At 27.9% G+C, this 17,011-nt stretch overlaps 1 protein-coding gene across 1 annotated transcript in view; it reads right to left on the minus strand.

Moving 5' to 3' along the window:
• LOC123295894 (extracellular serine/threonine protein CG31145) overlaps positions 1 to 7,978 on the minus strand; it is a 213,813-nt gene extending 205,835 nt beyond the window's left edge. Inside the window, exon 1 of the mRNA XM_044877354.1 lies at positions 7,566 to 7,978. Within this exon, the coding sequence (XP_044733289.1) occupies positions 7,566 to 7,798 (233 nt within the window). The 5' untranslated portion in view covers positions 7,799 to 7,978. The remainder of the gene's footprint in view (positions 1 to 7,565) is intronic.
• Between the last annotated feature and the right edge of the window lie 9,033 nt (positions 7,979 to 17,011).

The following is a 17,011-nucleotide window of genomic DNA, read 5'->3' on the forward strand; positions in this document are numbered from 1 at the left end:
TTATCGAGCAAAAGTACCGTTGGATTAAAAGAAAATGGAATTTTTATATCGAAAACAATATTGTACTTATGAAATACTGGTGGCTTGTTTGTATATAAAAGAGAAAAAAAAGTGAGGAATCTTTTTTATAGAAAACAAAAACAAAAATAACTTCATAAAAACAAAAGATAATTGAATTTAAAAACAAACGAAAGTTATTTATATTTTCAAAAATTTCACACAATGAAATTAATTATTAAAAAACATAAAAAATAAATAAATATATAATAAAATAAGAATATTATTTTTATTGTTATTATTACAACAATATGTATGAATTTATTAATTTTAATAACACAAAATTCTAAATATATTTTTTTTATACTTGGAGCAGGTACAGTTTGTTGTCTATTGTTTTATTTAAAATGTCTTCTCAACAGACGACATGTGAAATATAAAATCATAAAGAATGATTAGTATTATTAATATACTTCGTTTCATAAAACCCAGTAGATTGTTAATGTCTTGGAAAATATGTCTCTATTTGGTAAAATTATTCAATTCACTATATTGTCATAAACAGAGTGATCTTTTAAAAAGTTTCCACCTTTATTTCGACAGCAATTAATGAAAAAGCCGAAATAGTCAAAATGGACTTTTTTTTAGGAGCAATGAAAACACAGTATTTGATTTTTTACACGAGATCAGGTTTCATGAACAAACAGAGGTCAGTTTATAATTTTTGGCTCAAAATTACCCCATCCATCGAGTTTCATCAAATTCCCAAACAATAATTTTTTTTCGATTTACTCGATTTTATTATCTCAATCTGAAAAAAATTTTTGTATCTCCAATTTCGATAAAACTCAGTATATAAGGTAATTTTGACCCCAAAAACTACAAAAATCGGGTGCATTTGTTGACTGGTTTTGAACCAATCATTAAATTAACCTGATTTTTATACTTTTTGGATCATAATTACCCCATCCACCGATATTCATCAAATTCCAAAACAAAATCTTTTTTTCGCGTTTTCTCGATTTTTCATAGGGGTACAACTTAAAAAAATTGCAAAAAATCGGGAAATTTTTTTATCACTTGGATACATACAATGTCGCATCGTTTAAGATGCAATGATTCAATTATTTTAAAACACATTATTAAACAAACATACATATTAATGCTTCAAAAAATATATGTTTTATGTCGACTTGTGGTTTTTTATGTTGAACGTACTAATCAAAAATATGATATACTACGAACGTGTTAGATTTAAACTTTTAATTATATCTTTTAAGTGAAATATTTTTCAAGGTTACAAATATTTTCAGTTCACGTATTTCACACATTTATTATATTAGCTTAATAAGATTTTGTTCTTGAAAAGATGAAACAAACGTAGGTCACGCATATTTTTTAAGAGTAGAATTAATTACCAAGAGATAGCTAGCGAAAAATTGACATCACTGCTAAAAAGAACGACCCAAAATTAGTGGGTTTCAAAAAAAATTACAATAAGAACGGATCAAATTTGCCTGTGTTATCAAAAAAAACGAATTTTTTAACTTTGTGACGTCATCAGAATCCAAAAAATTTAATTTTGCTCTATCACATCCAAATTTTATCCAATTTTGATAAACCAAGTACCTAATCCTACTAAATTTGGGTCATACTTTTCAAATTTGTGATCAAAATAAACCTAGCTCTAATAAATTTCAAGAATGTGGAGTCCTGGTTTGCCGAATTAAGCATATTAGTGATAGATAGCGTAAAAATTATATCACAGCTGAAAAGAATGGCCCAAAATTAGTGGGTTTCAAAAACAATTCCAATAAGATCGTATCAAATTTGCCTGTGTTATCAAAAAAATCGAATTTTTTTACTTTGTGACGTCATCAGAATTCAAAAAATTTAATTTTGTTCTATCATACCCAAATTTTATCCAATTTGAATAAGATAAGTATGTAATTCTACTAAATTTGGGCCATACTTTTCAAATAAAGCTTATAATTTTTTCGGTTTTAGTTTTCAGGTCTTATTCTTTGTATTTTTCTAATATAATATCTTTTGCAACAGTTTTAATTCATCAACTCAATATATTAACCACTGATAAAAAATTCGTATAAATATTTAAAAATGTACAAAAATAACATACATTGTATTAAAATTTATTGGAACGATAAATCATTTTACTTGAAATGTTATCACAAATTAAAGTGACCTCAAATTAAACATAATTTGCAAAATTATGTGAAATAAACTTAATAAACAAATAATAATAATAATTAATTCCTTGCAGAATTTAATTCACAAGTTGAAATTAAATTCGAGTAATTATTGTTATATTGATAACTAGAGAAGATTATTGCTTGTGTAACAGTTCTTTTTCAAACAAAGATGTGAATTGAACGTTACATAAAAAACATTAGTTAGATATTCATTATATTTATTTTCAATTTATTTAATTGTAATAAAGTTTATATTTTTTATTATTCAAATGGGTTCGTAAACAAAAGACTTTTCGTGGAACTCAATTGGATACGAAAATCGGCTCATCGTCCGGACTAGAACTACTACAAAGACATTAAAAATTAAAAGAATATCATCCCGAAATCTTGAATGAGCCTTCGCGTGATGCATGTACTGATACAAGCAAAACTTACATTTTATTCATACAAAGATAAATTATATTCATAAATTGTAAGGTGTTTATTTCTACCTGCCTATAGGCAATAAAGAAACACATAACATAATTATGTTTTTTAGATTGATTTTAATTAAACTTTAATTATTGTGTAACAAGATGTTAGTTATTTAATAATAATATATTTCAGTTAATAAGTATTCGTTAGTTTTTTTTTTATTAGTTTTGTAAATTAATAGCACAATTACCCATTTAATTTAATTTTTTTCTTTTTTTTTAATATTATTTAATTTCACAATTTATTTTATTTACAATAAAATTCATTGTGTTTATTTTATTTATTAACATTAATCACTAATTAGTGATTGGTTAATTAAAAGTATGTGTTATGAGAATTTGTCGTAGGTATATGTAACATGTTGCATATACAGATTTTTAACATGTTTTTATTAATTCGCTTTTTTTTTGGCCAGGTCGAATTTTGTAACTGTTTTCAAACTAATTTTCCGATGAGCTAGAGATTTGTAATTTGGACCTTAGCTCAGTAGTGGGTGACAAGGCATGAAAATATGAGAAGAAGAAGAAATATGATAAGGAGGAGGGACAGGTGAAGAAAACTTACATCACTAGAAAGATAAGTTGAGCAGCCACGACCATTGCACTTTAAGCTAGTTTTTTCTGAAACTACAAGAGATACTGGCATTGCTTTGAAAGAATTTTTTCAGGAAGAGATTGGCTACCTACCAAAATTGAAATATGATAAGTCGTTAAGAAGCTATAGAAGACAAAACCTGCTTAATTACCCCCGATCAACCGTACCATAAATATAAATTGTGAAACGTTACTTTGAGGAAACGTTGTTTTAAGAAAAATTTCAAAATGTACTTCTAAAAAATCAATGAGTAAGATATGAATTTCAGCTTTTTCTCCTGGGATAGGTACTCAAGATCGATTCCATGCTTTTTATTCATTAATGAAGGTGGGCAAGGTACAATAAATAAAATAAATCTTACCGCTAGACTTGAAAATTATGCATGATGTGTAATTGAATCAATCAATAAGTTCAAGTTTACAATAACACACTTTATAAAATATTTGAGAAGTTACCATCATTATTAAAAACTGTAAGTCGATGCCATAATATATAACAAAATGATTTATAAAGCTGTACGAAAGAGAGTTGGACCATATTTATTATATTTAAGATGTAAGGATTATACTTTCATTTAAAATGTGAAATTGTGTGTTAAATTTAAACTGTAGGCATAGCCGTATAAATTACAATTGCGGCGATCAAGTCTATGGAAACATTTCGATGTGTTTTGATATTTTATATACCTACTGTGATTACGATTTTTACACATAATTTGTATTAAAAAGTAATAGACGATTACTGCTTCTATTCTCTGAATGAGGTGCTACCTTCAGGTAATTAAATATGTGACCAGTAAAAGTTTGACAAAATAATCAGAAAATTTCCATAAAATTGTCATGAGAATTAAATTAGTTTTTGAGATTCCTTTGAAACTTTTCATTTTTGAAGTATACTATCATGATGTTTTCAAACTTTTATTCCAAATTTAATTTTTCGATAATGAAAAATATTTAACCGCATGTTTATAGGACTTAGATTTACTTAGCATTATCTTCTTTTTGTTTTTAAAATTACCACCTGTGTATCTCGAAAATATAAAGATTCAAAACAGGTTTTTTTAACTTTTTTAACACAACTCTTGTAAGAGCTTTGCTGCAAGAAAGATTAAGTATATTAAGTAAGACTAAATCCAAGATCTCAGTAATTTTAGTCTTGGTCATACCCACCATCACAAAGCCCAGTTCAGAAAGTAGTCTAGATATCTTATTTCAACATTGCTAATCGGACTAAAATTTGCACCTATAAATTATCCAAGCAAATTTTGTTTTGGTAAAAGATGCAAGGAAGACTCAATTTTACCTTCAAGATCGTTTAAAAGCGAATATTTTCCATATCTAGTACATGGACTCGAGGTATTAAACATTTTTTTCAAAGAATTCGCTAAATAAACACTTTCATTTTTAACTTTTAAAAAATAATAGTGCGTGTTGACTTTGAATTGACAATAAAATCGTCTCAATGATGTTGAAATATTTATCAAATGTACCTATTGTAGACAGGCAAACACACACATTCAATAAATATAAATGGCATCATTGTTGAATTAGATATTTACTGCCTACAAAGTTCACGAAAAAAAATTACAATTCAACAATATTCAAAATAAAATATAAAAATCACATATTCAGTACTTTTGTTTTCTATATTTTGTACTTAAGTGAACTCAAACATGCATACATATACAATACACACATATACAGAGTGATTCAAGTAATAACCACAGGACTCAAATGATATACGAAGTTAAAAAATGATAATTTCCTAATAAACTTTTAGTCAAGAAGGTGTCCTTTTCTAAACCTAGAATGTTAGTCAAAAAAGCTTAGAGAAATTGACAATTTTACACACAATATCCCAAGGCATTGTATTACGTTGTTGTAAAGAGTGTCCTAAAATTTTCACAGTACAAAAACCAAGACAACGTTTTTTAAACTAGAGCCCTAGACGAAAACCGAATTCGAAAGGTTTGGCAGCCACAGTTCGCCAAATACAAATAATGGTTTAGCTTCATAAAATGTGAAAGAAAAATTTACAGAGATTAAGCCATAAACAATCTTACAAATCATGAGTTTTATTTTTTCTTGAATCTTTTTCTTTGGAGTTTTTTAAAAGCTTTTTGAGGTTTGCGACAACAAGAGGGCGATCACTCGTGCTTTTAGAGAACAAATTCAGCTTATATTGAAACAAAAATACAATTTTTCTCCCAAAATTTCAACAACCTGTATCCAGAAAAAGACTTTTCCTCGACTACAATCGTATTGAGAAGTTGATATTATTTTAAGATTACATTAGATAAAATCCTGCGGTCATAACTTGGATCATCTTGTACATATTTACATGCATATTTATAACACGGGATTTTATATTTATTATCACACTAAGTGAGTATAATTACAATGGCATAGGAAGTATTATAATCAAACAAACTAAAAACCACAACATTATATTTAAAAGTAACCAAATATTTCCTTTTTAATAAAAACAGTGTGATGTTAATAGCTGCACATAACCCTCTATATATACAGGCAATGTTGGCGTTCATAACAATCTCAATTTAAACATCTCAAAAAATAGTAAAAATAGTAAAATTACTTTCGAAAGTACATTTTTGTATCAAAAGAAAATAAAGTTTTTTTTCAAGAAATATTATTGTTTAAATGTTGAAGAAATTAGCTGTTTTTAAGGGGCTTAATATCAGTTTCAAAGTAGAAATGACCCCGCCATAAATTATTTTAAAACAATAATTAAAATTTTTTTTTCCAACTTCACAAAATTTTCAATTTTTTTTTGCATTTAAAATTATTAAAAATTTTATACTTTTTCCTTATGAACGCAAATAGCAAAACATGGTGGTAAATAAAAGTCCTTAAGGTATCTAAATATTACCATTAATCGTTTATATATAGCTTTACGTGAATTTTCGATTCGTGTAAACAAATCTATTTCCGGTAACTTCCATTTTTATACCATGTATATGAAATATACCTAGGTATACTAAGTTTAGTCCCATGAAACTTGATAAGCAAAACATAAAGATATAAAGATTTGGTGAAACTTGTATATAGAAGTAACAGGTTTTTTTATCTGTATATCAGTTTAGATAAAAAAATCTGACATTTCTGTAATATTTAAAATATTTTAAATGTTAATAATAAAATTAATATTTTTACAAACTTAAATAAATGAAGTAAAAAAATGAAGTTTTTAATTAAATAATTTTAATTAGTTCAATAATTTACATAAAATAAAATTATGCGCTGGATTAAAAACAAAATTTCATTTAATTTTTGTGTCTAGCGTCGCCAACACGTTTCTGTTTTAAATAGTTTCAAATATACCATAAATGGTATCTGCGATACAAAGTTAGTTTGTAATATAAGGAAGTTAGTTTTGAATGTCATTTCTTTTAAAGAAGATTTAGGGAAAAGTGGTCTATAATGATCCTTCATTGTTTTAAGTAAACCATTAAAGCCTTCTAATATATTTATCGATAGATGGTTTCCGCGCGATCAAATTAATCGTTCAACAAAAACTTATGGTGATGTATAAGGAAATTTTTGTTTCGTAACAAAATAATTAATTTTACTGCTTATGCTTTATGGTAAGACAAATTTCTTTTTTTGTATTAGTTTTTGCCGGCTGGCTGTTTTTACTCTTGGCTTTTGTTGACTATTAATAATTAATAACATATTTTCATAGGCGTATAATAAATTTTAAGGTCAGTTTTTATGTCGAAATTCAAATATGTCGTTACAGTTAAAATGATCCCCTTTATATAGGCTAAAATGATCCCTAGTATGTGTGTAAAATTATAATAGATAAATTGATCTCCCATCATGTAACGGGTCTTGAATGTGCTGATTTAGATGAATTTACCAGTGATTTTTGTTTTCCTACTAATCGTTGTTGATGCAATGTAAAAGAACAGTTGATATTTTATGTGAACTGTTTGATAAAAATGCAATGGGATCATTTTACTCACTATCCTTACAAGGTCGGTCAAAACGATCCCTTTTGGGAAATATTGAATAGTTCTAAAAATTGGAACAAATCTAATGAAAATTACATACCAATATTGTAATATTTAAATAAAGAACTCGCAAATATTTCGACATTGTACATATGTCGAATAATTGTATTTTTTTCTTAGGTGGATCATTTTAGACCACCTTTCTCTACGTCAACAGTGAGCATAGGTCGTTTCCCATACTTTACAAAATCAGTTCCCAGTATGAAAAGATATTTAGACACTCATAATGTAAACTAAATTACAATAAAATTACATACCTTTGAGTCTTTTGTAAAAATCGCTTTCGAAAACTATTATATGCACTATTAGGTCCATCGAAATCATTACCAATTTTCACACGTCCATGTGATGGCACTAAATGATGCCCACTAAAACCATAATCCATTTGTAAATCAATCACTAATAATAATGTAAATAACACAACACCAATACTAAAACATAATATTAAACGTTCTTTTAATTTAAAATTACCGCCTCGCATACACAACATGGCTAATAATTGATCACGTGACAGCCACCAATAATAATCACTTGTTGATTTTTTACTATTATTATTATGTTTAAATGATGATGATTTTGTAATCGTGGATGATTGTTGTTGTTGTAATAAAGTCGTTGATGATGTTGATGACTGTTGATTATTACACAAATCAATATTAGTTTTATTGAAATTACTATTTTGCTGACTATCAATATTTAAAATATTATTATTATTGGCTATTAGTTTTTTTGTATCACAAGCATTTTTTGAATTTTGTATTACAATAAATTCGTCTGGTGGTGGTGATTTTTTTAATTTTGTAATTTGTTCATGATTATTATTTATTGAATTTGTTGTCTTTTTATTTACAAAAATAATTGGCACTGTTTGTTGTTCACTATTACAAATTGAACGTTTTTTTAATAAATCAACTGCACTATTATTATGATTATGATTATTATTAATATTATTATTATTATTCTGTAAACACAAGGCACTACCACAATCGTTATTCACTTGTTGTTGATGCTGTTGTCGCCCTCTATTTAATAATTTCGAAGTTCTTCTAGGAGGTCTTTTTGGTATTAAATTATTAGCATTATTATTAACATTTGTTAGTAACACATGATCATCAATTGTTTTATTATTTATGTCTGGCACGACTTCCTTTATTTGAACGTCGTCTGTTTGATGATTGTTGTTGATTGTTGTTTGTAATGTATTGTTTTGTTTGTTGACTATTGTTGATGATGTGATCAACAATGGTTGTGGTTGTATTGTTGTTGTTGTTGGTATTGTTGTATTTGTATTTTTTAATTTGTTGTAATAATGTTGATTTGTTGTTGATGTGTGTATTGTCTCGACACATGTCAGAGACTGATCAACTGTTGTAAGCTGCGTCTCCAGTGTAATTCTTTCTGTAATAATAAGATTATATTTATGTACATATTATGTTTGTAAAATTTTTTCCAACTAAAACTACATTATTGTCTTGGTAATTGGTTGTGTGTATGTGTTATCTTTTAAATTTTTTGTTAAAAACACAGGGTGTACAAACATTTAACATTTTTAGTAACCACTTATTAAAACATTCCTAAATGGAAAGTTTACCTCTCTTCATTCTATACATCCATCATCAACGAATGTCGCCCTCGTCAAGTTATGTTCATTCAACCAACGCCGTTACATAATCGTAGATGTAAGTGGAGAATAGTAAATTATTAAGAAAAATGTTTTCCTGAACTTTAAGATGATGTCTGTCCAGGATAAGCGAGGGTAGTATTTTATGTCAGAGCAGTAAACTGATCCTATTAAGACAGCCTATATTAAAATTTTCTCCATGTAAACAAAAATGTTGCATTTGCCTAAAGCAACTAAAGCAAGCCTTGATTTAGCAACCTTGGCAAAAGCAAGAACTGATGAACCACGGCTTGATTTTGTAGCCTTGGCAAGCACTAAAGAAAGATCAATCGTCAAGCTTGGATTTCCTACATGAGAAACTAGTGAAGACATTGTTCTGTTCTTGCCCTCTTTGTGTTAGAGCAGTACATAGACTAATAGCATTTATATATGCTTAACCCGTACTAATATAATCGTCTACCTTTTTTATTAACTAATTATCACTGCCTTGTGCCAATCCAGGAAAGCAAATTGATAAAGTCCAGTGGAATAGCCTATTGTGATAAGTTAAAACTAATATCTTGTTAACAGGGAAGGAGGAACAGCAAACCTTTAGAACTTTTCACAGAATACTTGTATATCGTTTAAGAATATATTCTACGGTTTAAAAGTGATATTGAATTTAAAATCTCGAAAGCAAATATGATGGCTGGACAGTAATAAACAGTGAATTATATTCATCTTAATGTAGCTGACATCAATGATATACGATAAATAAAATTTGAAGCACGTAATAGCAACGCGTGCTAGAAGCATTGACGGTCTGCATAATAATCAGTTCATCCAAGAGGTTATGTGTGTTGTGATAGCATTCTTTCATGGATAAAATGACTCCAATTTGTCGTTGTCCAGATAAGTCAAGCAGAATCTAGTAAAGAGATTAAGAGCAACTAAGTTTTGATAATTCTGACAGTATTGCCACTTTGTTGAAATAATTTTGTAAGTTTTTAGTCAATATGGAAACAAAATGAGTGAAAGAATTAATGCATATGAATTAATTACCAACGTTTACCTGTAATCAAATGATATGTATTTTTTATGAAATTTTATGGATATACACTCTTGTATCGACGAATTATACACTCCGTATATTATATCGGATCCCCCCATATCGGATCTTACAAATGTTGGATCAAGTAAGATACGATTTTGTTGTCAGTTATGCTAATCGACATATTACAGCCGCCAAACCATATTTTATATCTTACTTATTTTTCGATAACGGAGTTGAATGATATTACTTCTATCATCTTTTTTACAAGTAATGATGTGATTTTGAAATAGAGAGAGTAAAGTGTTTCATGACGCAGTCTATATAATAAAAGTTTATATATTTTAAGTCATCCTGTGAACACAAATCATTAGTTTGGGTATATGTCTGTATTTGTTTGTTATTATTAAAATTAAATTTATGTATCTAATCTTATCATTAAGCTGTCATGGTGATGACTTACTAAGTTTTTAACTGATAACATTTACTAAATTTCTTTCAATGTGATATTATTAATATATATTTACTATAGAACATACGGTCGTGTACAAAAACTATTTTTATGAGGGGGCATCAATTATTGTTATTTGTGTCCTTCAAAGATAATAATGAAATATTTTTTAACGAAAATTAAAAATGAATTTTGACCGGTGTCTGCCTGTCTGTGGCATCGTAGCACCTAAACGGATGAACCGATTTTGAATTTTTTTTGTTTCGTTTGAAAGGTAATTTAATGTTATTACTTATTTTTGTTGTTCACATTTAATTATGCACACAATATTTACATCATGGTCTTTCGACTAATTTTGATATATAATATGTTACATTCAATCGTGAACTAAATTGACAAATGTCTTGTCTAGCAATCTTAATTAAAGAGAATTGAAAAAAATACACTCGAACCAGGACTCGAACCCGGACTTCTTGGATTCATGTCAAGCGCCCTACCAATTAGGCTATTCGAGTTCTAGACACGAATGCAATTTTTTCAACTCAATGAATTTTTTACTTTGTTTATCCACCTTATTTATTATTATTACTTATTTTTGTTGTTCACATTTAATTATGCACACAATATTTACATCATGGTCTTTCGACTAATTTTGATATATAATATGTTACATTCAATCGTGAACTAAATTGACAAATGTCTTGTCTAGCAATCTTAATTAAAGAGAATTGAAAAAAATACACTCGAACCAGGACTCGAACCCGGACTTCTTGGATTCATGTCAAGCGCCCTACCAATTAGGCTATTCGAGTTCTAGACACGAATGCAATTTTTTCAACTCAATGAATTTTTTACTTTGTTTATCCACCTTATTTATTATTATTACTTATTTTTGTTGTTCACATTTAATTATGCACACAATATTTACATCATGGTCTTTCGACTAATTTTGATATATAATATGTTACATTCAATCGTGAACTAAATTGACAAATGTCTTGTCTAGCAATCTTAATTAAAGAGAATTGAAAAAAATACACTCGAACCAGGACTCGAACCCGGACTTCTTGGATTCATGTCAAGCGCCCTACCAATTAGGCTATTCGAGTTCTAGACACGAATGCAATTTTTTCAACTCAATGAATTTTTTACTTTGTTTATCCACCTTATTTATTATTATTACTTATTTTTGTTGTTCACATTTAATTATGCACACAATATTTACATCATGGTCTTTCGACTAATTTTGATATATAATATGTTACATTCAATCGTGAACTAAATTGACAAATGTCTTGTCTAGCAATCTTAATTAAAGAGAATTGAAAAAAATACACTCGAACCAGGACTCGAACCCGGACTTCTTGGATTCATGTCAAGCGCCCTACCAATTAGGCTATTCGAGTTCTAGACACGAATGCAATTTTTTCAACTCAATGAATTTTTTACTTTGTTTATCCACCTTATTTATTATTATTACTTATTTTTGTTGTTCACATTTAATTATGCACACAATATTTACATCATGGTCTTTCGACTAATTTTGATATATAATATGTTACATTCAATCGTGAACTAAATTGACAAATGTCTTGTCTAGCAATCTTAATTAAAGAGAATTGAAAAAAATACACTCGAACCAGGACTCGAACCCGGACTTCTTGGATTCATGTCAAGCGCCCTACCAATTAGGCTATTCGAGTTCTAGACACGAATGCAATTTTTTCAACTCAATGAATTTTTTACTTTGTTTATCCACCTTATTTATTATTATTACTTATTTTTGTTGTTCACATTTAATTATGCACACAATATTTACATCATGGTCTTTCGACTAATTTTGATATATAATATGTTACATTCAATCGTGAACTAAATTGACAAATGTCTTGTCTAGCAATCTTAATTAAAGAGAATTGAAAAAAATACACTCGAACCAGGACTCGAACCCGGACTTCTTGGATTCATGTCAAGCGCCCTACCAATTAGGCTATTCGAGTTCTAGACACGAATGCAATTTTTTCAACTCAATGAATTTTTTACTTTGTTTATCCACCTTATTTATTATTATTACTTATTTTTGTTGTTCACATTTAATTATGCACACAATATTTACATCATGGTCTTTCGACTAATTTTGATATATAATATGTTACATTCAATCGTGAACTAAATTGACAAATGTCTTGTCTAGCAATCTTAATTAAAGAGAATTGAAAAAAATACACTCGAACCAGGACTCGAACCCGGACTTCTTGGATTCATGTCAAGCGCCCTACCAATTAGGCTATTCGAGTTCTAGACACGAATGCAATTTTTTCAACTCAATGAATTTTTTACTTTGTTTATCCACCTTATTTATTATTATTACTTATTTTTGTTGTTCACATTTAATTATGCACACAATCTTTCAATTCTCTTTAATTAAGATTGCTAGACAAGACATTTGTCAATTTAGTTCACGATTGAATGTAACATATTATATATCAAAATTAGTCGAAAGACCATGATGTAAATATTGTGTGCATAATTAAATGTGAACAACAAAAATAAGTAATAATAATAAATAAGGTGGATAAACAAAGTAAAAAATTCATTGAGTTGAAAAAATTGCATTCGTGTCTAGAACTCGAATAGCCTAATTGGTAGGGCGCTTGACATGAATCCAAGAAGTCCGGGTTCGAGTCCTGGTTCGAGTGTATTTTTTTCAATTCTCTTTAATTAATTTAATGTTCTTAGATATGTTCAAAGTGCGGATTTAGGGTTCCGTACCCAAAATTTTTATCGGTGGTTCTTAAAATTTTATAAACTTCACTTGTTTCTTTGTATTGTTTACTTCATCACGTCACGGCTCAAATAGATTATTAACATACATTTTTTGAAAGCTTAAAGGAACTCTGACAAAGTCTAAAATGTTGACAAAACATTGACAATAATAAAATAAAATGGAATACATTTCGCCTTTAAAATAGTTCACTATTAATAAAAACACTCGCCCGAGACCAATTGTAAACTATCATTATTGAAGAAATATCGTAGGTATTATTTTATGGCACAATTTCGATACAAAAATATTAATTTTCGTCTGGAGGACGACAATCATCTGACTATTATGTTTAATTTTTATTAAGTTATTTATTTCAATCAAAATTTAAAATAAATATATATTTAACTACAAATACGCTAGTCAAATTCCTCATTAAAATCGCAAAAAGAAATGTAAAGCTGCTTGTTTTGCAAGCTATTTGGTCCCTTAGGGGATAACACAACTTTTTTTGCTTGCAAAACTTAGTTTGACATTAAGAGGTTCAGAAAACATACCAAAAAAGCAGCTTTATATCGCCTTACAGCCGTAATTTATACCAGTTTTCGAAAATTTTGAAAAAATGGACAACAAAGTTTTGTTCTAATTTGCCCTCTCACGAGAAAACAATGATGTTTACGAAAAGGTGTTAATTTTTTATAAGAAATATTTTTTACATTTAAATTTTTTTTCTATCTCTAACGGTTTAACACAAGCAATAACGGAGCTGAGGGTTGGCTTCAAATGTTTCAAATTTAATATTCTTTCAAAATGATAGTAGTAACTAATGTCAAAAGCACATAGCTTTCGAATTCAAGTACAAAAACTGAAAAAAGTCCGAAAATATTGCAGTTATTCACGGGATATTTTTTTTTTGTTCGCCAAATTCGAAGTTTTACACTCCTTTTAGGGGTCCAAATAACATACCAAAAAAGTTAAGTTAGTTATTTTTATAGTTAGATTTTTACATAAAGGTTTTAGATTGAAGTGTAAGGTAGGTTTTTCCTTTCAAATTCGCTCGATCTATAAATTCCAATACCAAATTAGGTATTTCATTTCACCTTAATAAAAATGGGCTACTACGGTCGTGATATTCGCTTCAAAATATTCGATTAAAATACTTTTTATCATATAATGTCATTTTTGGGAAAAATATGGTCATTTTAATTTTAAAAAACATTTTGAATGATAATGAAAAATGCAGTTTGTTTAGTTAGTAGGTAGTAATATTTAAAGGTTTTATTTTTTTAACTGTGCAGGCAGACAAATGCATTTATATTAAAACAGATATTATTTTGTTAACTTGGAATATATGTGTAAATATAATTGAGGTCATATTACTTTACCAATGTTGCATGAAAATCATAAAATTTTTGCTAATTCAGAATATTTTACTTAGAAACAAATGATTAGTTGCCATGTGTGTGTTTATTGACTTCAGTGTGTTTAATCAACTTTTTTAAGGATGTAGTAGCATAGAAACAAGTTTTAATTCGTCGGCGCAAAAACAATTTCTTTCAGTAAAACAGATTATACAAACAGTAATTATTAGTATATTCCACATATAAGTAGTAATCTAGTAATACCACGTCTAACAAAAGTGTCAGACTATGACGGAAAAGTCATGGCAATACAAAAGAGGGCACTTGAAATAAAAAATTTTCCGATATAAAAACAAAAAACTTTATTGACTAAATTTTATCGTAATATAGATTGCATAAAAAGCAATAATGTATACTTATTTATTTATTTTTTTTCATCTTTTGCGAAGTTGATTTGGTATTCACAAAGAGAGTTTTAAAATGTTTTAATAAGTTATAGTTGTTTAAATAGAATGTTCTATCTCCTATCGGTTATGATTCCCAAACATTTTCCTAAGGGTTTTTAACTTCGTTGCCTTGTACCTCTAACATGTTTTTAATACTAAGTGGAAAAGTACTTTTCTATTAACTTTGTTTGCATTAAAATAAACGATTTTATTACTTATAGAAAATTTTTAATTTATCAATAAATTCTTCACATTGCTTCCACCATATTTTGAAGTGTTTTGGCAAATTATATAGTGAGAAACTCGGAAATGATTGTAAATCATTGTAGTTTCTTGTTTTTAATATTTTTAATGCTGCCATTTTACGCACTTAAATTTGAGTAGGGCAAATTTTCTTATTTAAAGTTACACTCCCTTATTTTACTCCATATTTCGAATGTTATTAGCCCAATTGTATGAAAGAGGTTATTATCCCGATAAAATTGAGATCTTGTATAAATAGGTACATTAAATATTAATTAATTATGTCTTTTTTTACAAAATAATAAATAACTTTTCAGAGGAATCATTAAAATATTTTAAAAATACTCATACATCCTTAAATTATTAATTTCTTTGTGATAATTTGGTATGAAAAAATAAAGTTTGCTTTGTAATCCAAGCGTTCAAACGTTCGAAGCAAAGAAAGCAAAGACTTTATCCTATCATAAATTACTCTATTTTATTAATCACACCTTTGAATAAAGTACAGATAATAATTTGAGTAAAAAATGCCACGACAGCAATAAAATTGAATAACTTATAATATTCTTAGTGTTATAAAAAATGATATTATAAAAATGATATTATGAGTCAGTCATGTGTACGTTAAGAATGTGATTTTAAATACGAAATCTTAGTACATAGTACAAAACGTTGTCCATTACTCACGCGAGGTGAGTTAAAGAGATATTGAGTTAAGTTAGTGATTTTTCGCATAGTGGATTGTAGACAACCCTCACAAATTGTCCATTCTATTTTTTCAAAGAGTATGAAATCAGGTCTGCGTTCGTGTGTGATTTTTTGTTCATCGTCAGTTAGTTAATTGCTCTTTATAATGAATATATTCATGTTATACAAATTACTTAATTCTGAGTGAATTTGGCAAGATATTTGATTGACATGAGAAAATTCTTGCTTGGCAGAAGAAAATATCTACATTATATATACATTAGGGACACTGTATACATGTTATTAAATATATACTTAATAATGAAGGAATTCAAGAATCCTACCTGTAAATCAAATCAATTGACCATAACTTTTTTACTTAAAATAACAAACAAATATTTTATACTTCTTCAACTATATGTATAAATGATACAGACAATTAATACTTATTTATTTAAGACTTATTAGTAGTATAAATAAAGTATTTATTTTGTTTATATATTTTATTCTTATCAATCAATAAATACAGTTTAAAAAATAATAAAATACTTGATTTCAAAATCATACGCTTACTCAATTAAATACGTTAATAAAACCTTTCATGGATTACATAGCAAAAAAAAAGTTTTTTCGTGAAAATTTTCTCATTTGGATCTCCTAGCAAAGTATACCGTCAAAATTAATCGTTATCTTACAAATTAACTTCGCTTTTTTAAAGTTACTGAGGTAATTTCATTCAATTAAAGGCATAATTTAATGTGAGGAAAGGCTCTGTAGCTGTGTCCAATCTTTCATGGTTCCTTAAAATATTCTTACCCTTAGTAGTATTGGCTTCGGTTCAAAGACAGAGTACAAAAAATTTCAAAGTAATTATAGTTTTGAAAAAAGTTTTCAGAGGATTTTTTGCCGTAATTCAGCCGCCTTCGAGCTACTGCATCCTGAAGTCTGTACCAGTAAACTTTTGTCTGTTAAATCCAAGCAGTATAAACTTCGGAATTCAAGGTGAAAGAAAAAAACTTCGATATAAACGAACTTTTTCATATTATACTGCTCTATGTATCGAATATTTCACTTGGATATTGTTATTTGTCCGATCGTAT

Source organism: Chrysoperla carnea, chromosome 3, assembly GCF_905475395.1.
Source record: "Chrysoperla carnea chromosome 3, inChrCarn1.1, whole genome shotgun sequence".
NCBI classification, from domain to species: Eukaryota; Metazoa; Arthropoda; class Insecta; order Neuroptera; family Chrysopidae; genus Chrysoperla; species Chrysoperla carnea.